Source organism: Limulus polyphemus, unplaced genomic scaffold (assembly GCF_000517525.1).
Source record: "Limulus polyphemus unplaced genomic scaffold, Limulus_polyphemus-2.1.2 Scaffold144, whole genome shotgun sequence".
NCBI lineage: Eukaryota > Metazoa > Arthropoda > Merostomata > Xiphosura > Limulidae > Limulus > Limulus polyphemus.
Window position 1 is genome coordinate 680,256 of NW_013665754.1, and position 8,251 is coordinate 688,506.

Genomic DNA, 8,251 nt, shown 5'->3' on the forward strand with positions numbered 1-8,251 from the left:
AAACCAAACATAACCGTTTCAGAATTAAACTTCAGAAATTCACTTACTTGGTTATCGTTGATCCGTTTACGAATTAACTTACCTCGTTACTCCTAATCTTCGGAAGCGCTCTTAATTTTTTCTCACCAGTTAGCTCAAAAAATTACTTTACCATCATTCTCTAATCCAGATTTCACAGACCACTTCAAAAAATTCACTTACTTTAATCTCTCTGACCTATTTTAAACTTACTTAAAGCATGATTTGTCAGGTGCTTGTATGTCTTCGAGTAATATTTAAAATGATATTACATTTATCCTTAACGTTTCCTCAAAGCAAATTACAAATCAAAGCTAGAAATTAATCCAGTACATATTACAAGTAATCTAATATACCGTTCTTAGTTACAGTGATCAGAATGCATTGATTCATCAGTTGAGTACCCTCGTGGTTAGCGATCATTTCGGCCGTAATCCTAATAATACCTCGCAAAGTTCAGCCAGATTAAGATACTTAGGTTAGTCCTAAACCCATGTAAAAAAGCTAAAACGCAATATAATCCTCAATTTCTAAAAAGATCTAGGTCCAGTCTTTATTTTAACTAGAAATGGCATTTATAATAAAACAGCGTTCATTTCAAAAATACTTTGTTTTTTCATAACATCCATCTTAACTGGTGAAAACTGCATTCAGAGTTAAGGTGGTAGCTGTCTTACCCCACATTCCCATATGTATCGTAAAAATTATATATAGTAAAAATAAGTATATCTTGTTTTCGTCATTTCTCCAAAATACTACAAAACAATGTCTACTCTTTTCACATGTCCAAAAATTCAATTTTTTGTAACCCTAAGTGAAAATATTTATTTTTAGCTATTATTTCATTTGCTCTCAGTAGAAAGGAAGTTCTTTCAGTTCCTCATTAAAGTATATCCCTAAAAAAAATACCACTTTATAGCACGTGCTATGTCTTCAGAAAAAAAAGAAGAAATTATATACTTACTGCCAACAAATGGGCAGCGGTGTAAGATAATCCTACGGACAATGCCTTGGATCCGGAGTTTGTTCTGGCTGGGTCAGCGTTAGACAAGATGGTCAATATGACTACTAGGGTCCCAAGAAACTCTAACCCGAAGGCTTGACTTGGGTGGAGATGTTCAGATGGCTCGCACGCTCCAAGGCTTACTAAACCCCGTTGCTCTGACGGTGTGAGACCGTACAATACAGCGGCTCCAACTAGAGCTCCAACACACTGGGCCACTATGTAAAGACCTGCACGCAACATGCTGATGTGGCGGGTCACTAGTAAGGCTAAAGATACCGAAGGGTTCATATGAGCTCCGCTGACAGGCCCTGTCCACTGGACAAGTGAAGCGATGACCAGTCCGAATGCCAGAGACACTTGAAGCGTGACAGCATGCGAAGCAGCCGAGCCTGGCTGGAAAGATAGACTAGCCCCACAGCCCACCACAGTCAACAGTAATGTCCCCAGAAGCTCACCTTTCACTGACTTCCATAACTGAGTACTCATCAGTTCCTCACGATAACTCAAGTCCTGTGGTAGAGACTCAATGTACTGCCGCATAACTTCCACGTCCGACTGACTTGGGTTAGCAGCCGGACCCATTATTACTGGCCGTGTTGGGTTCACGGTTTGGGTCACGTAGTTTAGGCTAGTATCCGACGGATATGCCATTACTTAAATTGTTGCATTTTGATTAAAACTGACAACATTTTGTTAAATTCTATACATACAAAATAGCATGTATATTGTCTATCGCTCTCTTAGTGCTTGGCTATAGTTCAGTTCATAAACCTTCTAGGTTACAAAATGAGTAGCAGAAAAAAAAAAAAACAACAATGAAACCTCTTTAAGTTAACTAGGCAGTGACTTACAACACGAACGTCCAACCAATGGTTTCGCACAAGAACTAACGGAATCACCTTAAGAAGCAGCAGCTTTTCCATCCTGCCATTTATATTGATTTTGGAAACACTACCGTCACCACACGGAAAGCAGAAGAAGCTCGAAGCAACAATCACACACAAACTCGTTCTATCTGTAATATGTACACATAACTTTTAGTGATGCTTTCGTAGGCATGCCAATAAAAACTGATGGGTTAGATGAAATGGCAGCTAGTAAACAACACCCACTGCCAGCTCCTGAGCTACTCTTGTCTGACCGAATAATGAAATTTGATTGTCACTCTTATAGTGCACCCACAGCTTCAAAGTGCAGAATGCGTTTCCGCAGCAATGAGCCGCGAACCACGAACCCTTGAACTCATAGTCAACCACGATAAACAACAGGTCACGCTCAGCCACAGTAAACTGTCTCTCTGTATATATTAATTCGCAAACTTCTGATGTTTTTCACAACCAGAAATGCAGAAGTAGTAATAATCACGACAAGTACAACTTAACTATGAATTCACATTCAGTTCGTGCTTGTCATTTCAAAATATGGATGATTAATTAAACTATACACCGCAAAACAAAATAACAACGAACTTCGCGGTTACTTGTGCGAAATTGGCGTGTACTGTTCTAACAACTATCCCAAACAGTATCATTCAGCTTCAATGGAAGATGCATTTAAATAATATCATCCATCATCAAACCTCTTCGTTTAATTTACTCAGGTAAAATGAAACACAGTTTGCATAGGTACAGACGTATAGTTTATTGCAGTTCTTTCAAACCTTAAATCAACACAACATTACAAGTAACAGAAATGTTTCCAATAACACATCTATTCACTAATTACTTTAAATGTTCTTTGAAGAAGAAATGACCATCGTAAATCTAATCTGGTATATTCTGAAATTATTTACATGTTTATCTTGTAAATATTTGTTTGTTTAACCGTAAAGCTGCATAATGGGCTATTTGTGGTGTACTTACCTCAGTTTTAACGTTATAAGTCGTGTCTTGAGCAGCTAAGAACTGCGGCTTTAAGTGACCCGGTTCAATGGTAAGCTATAGGAAAAGTTTTCAATTAGTTATTGATAATAATTCTTTTTTTCGGTTTTTATAGTTGCAATAACAGTATGTAAATATAAATTTTCAAATCAATTTGAGACCAGAGTAAGTGGAAAAAATTCCTCTTTAAGCAGCATAGAAAACGTACGTATAATAACTGTTATCGCTCTATTAAAAACAAAAAACTATCATCCGATGTAGGCCTAAAGCAGTGATGATGTGCACCAAAGTTTGAAAAAAAAGTTTTCAGTATATTTGAAAGTAGGTAATAAATAACTGTTTTATTAGTCCTGCGTTAAACAGTACCATTACTACACTTAGATTAGCGTTCTCTAGCATATAAACAATCAAATAAAAATCAAATTGTGTTATATTTCTGTCTGAATTTAACTCACGAGTTTCTCATCTCCTTAGCTTAGATCATAGTATATTTTGATACCTAATTTTAGCGTGAAAAGCACATTTAATTTAACTAACGTGATATAGAAATTACGTTTTTCAAAAACAATTTGGTTTGTTTGTTTTGAATTTCGCGCAAAGCTACACGAGGGCTATCTGCACTAGCGGTCCTTAATTTAGCAGTGTAAGACTAGAGGGAAGGCAGCTAGTCATCACCACCAACTCTTGGGCTACTCTTTTACCAACGATTGACCGTCACATTATAACGCCCCCACGGCTGAAAGGGCGAGCATGTTTGGTGGGACTGGGATTCGAACCCGCGACCCGCAGACTGCGAGTCGAGCTCCTTAATCATCTGGCCATGCCGGGCCAACAATTTAGTAACATCGTCTTCTTTTATATTATTTCATTAAATATTGCTATGTTGCAATACATTTATTTTATTAATGCCAACAAATTTCTCGATCAAAATGCAGAGGGTGCTATTCAATGTTACACTCCATTCTTTTTAAATAACCCAAAATTTTAAATGTACTACCTTTTATCAGACTAAAGATATCATTGTTTAAAAAAACAACAGTGAACCCTTTTCCATATTATTTTAATTCATTTCGTAAACTCTCTGTCCCAGTAGATCGGCTTTCAGCGTGTTTATTGTCCCCTTTGTAAACAGCTCTCTGAAATTAAACCAAATGTAGCATTATTCAATACTCCTTTTGTTCTCTCAATACAATCCTCAAGATTTCTCATTTTAAGCCTATATAAGTGTTCTTCATTCTTCCTAAACACTTCAAACAGCTACAACTTCTGACATTTAATCTGTTACAGAAGGTACCACTTAGTGTTCATCCCCTTCTTCCCAAACAGCTACAACTTTTGACTTTTAACCTTTTCCTGATGGGTACCACTTAGTGTTCCTCTCCTTCTTCCTAAACAACCCAAACAACTAAACTCTAAGTGGTACCATATGTAAAGGGTTAAATGTTAATTGTTCTTCTCCTTCTTCCTAAACAACCCAAATAGACAAAACTACTAACTTTTAATCCTTTCCAACAGTTAAAACTTCTAGCGTTTAACCCTTTCCTGATGGTACCACTTAGTGTTCTTGTTCGTCCTTCTTAAATTATCGAGTTCTCTACGATTATTATATTCTATTAATAAAACAAAACTTTCTAAACAACATACCGCCCTATATCAGTGAAAAAAATGTCCTTCTTTTTTGGAAAATGGTCTATTTAACATACACCATATCCCTCCTCTCTGATGACTTAAGGCACCCTTTATAAGTTTTGGGGCCCTCTCGCAAAAACTTATAAAGGGTGCCCCTTCCTAAGTGATACTAAAACACCGGTTGAGAAACCCTGATATAAATATTATTTCTTATATTGTCTAGCTTTCGTTCTGAGCCCTTGGGACCCCCTCTCCCCTCATCGCGGTCTCTGCTGCATGGTGACTCAGTGGTAAGTCTGAAGGCTTATAGCGCTAAATCTCAAGTTTCGATACTCACGATGGGCAGACCACAGGTAGCTCATTGTGTAGCTTTGTGTTTAACAACAAACAAACACATGCACTATATTCAGTTTAAATATGTGAGTTCAATGTTTTCCTTCATGCTATCACCAAAAAGTTAAACAACAATGTAATACCAAACTATTATTGCTATACCAACCACCGTTAAATATTCTGAAACATCAAATTGGAACAACTGTCTTAAAAAAACGTGCTTTATATCTAATATCTAAAACATGTGTGCTTTTTAGCTCCGCTTGATACACCAATAAACGTATTAAAGCTATGTTTTTACTCAGCTTAATTTTGTCACCGAGGTCTTTGGTTCAATGCATCTCCAAAAACAAAAAAATGCCAGTCTCATGACATATAGACAACGCGTGATGTGAAGAGTGGTTGGCTACTTGGACAACGAGTTCATGGTCATTAATGATGACGAGAAACCCACTTGAAGCAAAAACGTATATCAGAGACGGCTGGTGTGGGTATTAAAAACTTTAATTAAGATAAAGTATAAGAACACCTTTCGACCTTCTTAGATCATCTTCAGGTTAACAAAGACCGTTACTGGCCGCATGTCTTAGGTACGAGATTGTAGGGGGCGTAGCAGTTAGATGGTAAGCGATTAATATAGATATAAAGGTGTTACTTTAAGGTTCAATTTTGGTTTGAGTTCTTGTATAAGTAGGACTTCTTTGATTTTTCGTTTGTTTATCTTTGTTTCTCTTTACATAATATGTTGGTGTTTTCTATACTTATGTTGTGTTTATTTGTTTTCCAGTGTTCAGAAACGTGGGAAGGTGTTTTGCTGTGTGCATTGAATCTGGTTTCCATTTTTCGTCTTATTTCTCCGATAAAGAACTTGTGGCAGTTGTTGCATTGTATTTTATAAATAATATTGGTGTTATGTTTGTTAGTGTAGTTTTTACATAGTATAGATTTTAGTTTTGTGCCCGGTTTTTGAATGAATTTAGTGTTTATTGGAATGTTATGTTTTGTTGTAAGTTTTTTCCAAATGTTGATTATATTATCGCTAATATCGGGAAAATACGGTATGCAACAGTGCGGGGTTTATAGTTAGTTGTTTCATTGAATTTAGTGTTTATTTGCTGTTGATTGTATTGTTGGCCTAGATATGTGTGTATGATTTTTTTCGACGGTTTTGAAGGAAATTTATTGACGTTGAGGAATTCAATATTAAGTCTAACTTAATTACTGGAGAATGGATTTTGTATGTCACTGAACTTAATAATCTGTAAAAACGAATTTATCTATTCTTTCACTGTACGTAACGATACAAAACACTAAATGTACATTCATGACATTTTCACTATCATAATTTGATGGTCCTGAAAAAGACCTTTAATTATAAATCAAGTGATTATACAGAACCATTATCTTTGAATGAGGAATATCTGTCGTATTTTTCATCTTCTAGACAGATCCTAACAAAACTAGCAACATATTTATGACGACAATAAGAGTTAAGACATAAATAAAAAAAGTGTAAAAAATGAAATAAAATATTTACTATAAAAATATGACTTTAATAATTTGTAAATTTGGTAAATAGCATCAAACAAAATAGTTAAAACTATTGGGAAGAAAAATACAAATCTGGGAAATATAAAAGTTGATGTATGTATAAACAAAGCCACAAAATTGTGCTCACCAGATAAAATTAACGAGGAAATCAAACAATTAAAACAACACAGTAATTAAGTTAGACTTAATATTGAATATACAATTTGTCTTGGTTGTAAAGTATATTCTGTAATGATAAACGCCATTCCTAAAATGTGAAAGAAAAATGTATCATTTCTTGTAGACATTTCTTTTATTATGAGAACAGTATAAACAATAAAATTGAAATATTTTGTCAAGTACTTTTTATTGATAAAAACAACTATTTACAAATTTCTCTTTATAATCTTCCCTAGTAGGACACATTATGATTGTCAACTCTATATATCAAGATTGATACAGTATTTATTTGCTATTGAACTCTGCAAAATACAAGAATTGTAGAGAACCTTTTTCCAGTTGTAACCTAGGTACGTTTGTGTGGGAAAACGTATTGATTACCTGATGCTTTGGTGAACTAAAAAACTTAAAATGTTATAATTTATGAATGTACATAAAGTAAGGTTTTCAAAATTTGAAATATCAACAAATATTTAAACTAACATATGTTTAAATAATTATAAGGTGTACTACAACTAAAGCAAAATTATAATATTTTGAATTTATGTAGATTTGAACAATTTATGTTAAAACATTTTTGATATTATGTTTGTTTGTTTGTAATTAAGGAGAAAGCTACACAATGAGCTATCTGTGCTCTGCCCACCACAGGTATCGAAATCCGGATTCTACTATTGTAAGTCCGTAGACATACCGCTGTGCCACTGATATTATATGCAATGCAGACATACTCTGAATTTCAAATGTCTTTTTAACTTTTATTTTCATAAAGAAATTATTTTACGCTTTACGAATATTTTAATCATTTCAGCCCCTATGACAAGATAATGTTCACAGTTGGTGGTACATCGACTTTTCACTAAGCCAAGACAGCAAGGCTAAGACCCAAATCAGCGTTTCTAAGTCTCGATGTATGTGATATGTTCTTTGAATTCCTCTCATTTGTAAAATCCCGTGTGGACTCTTTCGACCCTATAGCTAATTTAGTCGATGAAGCTGACACACATACAAACTCCAAAGAAAGGTCAGGTATACTATATCTGAGATTAACATTGAATTTCCACTTTTACTATTAGTTTTAGTAGAAATCTGTCAACATATTCATAAAGATTTATGAAAATATCTACAGAAAGGGAGGATTATAATTTTAATTTCTACAGTAGTAATTATTAAATGTAAATATTCACATAGATATTTTAGTGGAACAATTATATAGATTAACTTTTACAGCTAAACATGAAATTTAAACATAATAATTATAAAAGTGAAAGTACGGAACAAATAAATTAGCGATATTATTAAGTGTTTTACATATAAAAATTCTATATTTAATTTGCATCATATAGTTTTGTATTTTTTGACTCAAAATCTAGAATAATAAACTAGAGTATGATAAATGTGCACTAAATCGTTACTTAAGTCATAGAAAAAAGACAATAGGTTATCGAATATCATTGTAACTGTCTCATTGAAGTAATGGTTTTAAAAGTTTCAATTTCAAAAAAGGTATCATAAATACTCTAATTCATATAACACAAAATATTCCATATTCATTAGTTTTATAGGTTTTACTTACAATTATCTGTTGCCTTATGCACAAAACACTTATTACACAGTTAATAATTTACATTATCTACTTTTATAATATTTGTCTCGTTCAATAATGGATTTACCT

General features: G+C 33.9%; 1 protein-coding gene across 1 annotated transcript in view; it reads right to left on the reverse strand.

The window, feature by feature from the left end:
* LOC106475004 (aquaporin AQPcic-like) overlaps positions 1-1,901 on the reverse strand; it is a 52,850-nt gene extending 50,949 nt beyond the window's left edge. Inside the window, exon 1 of the mRNA XM_013935705.2 lies at positions 983-1,901. Coding sequence (XP_013791159.1) covers positions 983-1,675 — 693 coding nt within the window. The 5' untranslated portion in view covers positions 1,676-1,901. The remainder of the gene's footprint in view (positions 1-982) is intronic.
* Between the last annotated feature and the right edge of the window lie 6,350 nt (positions 1,902-8,251).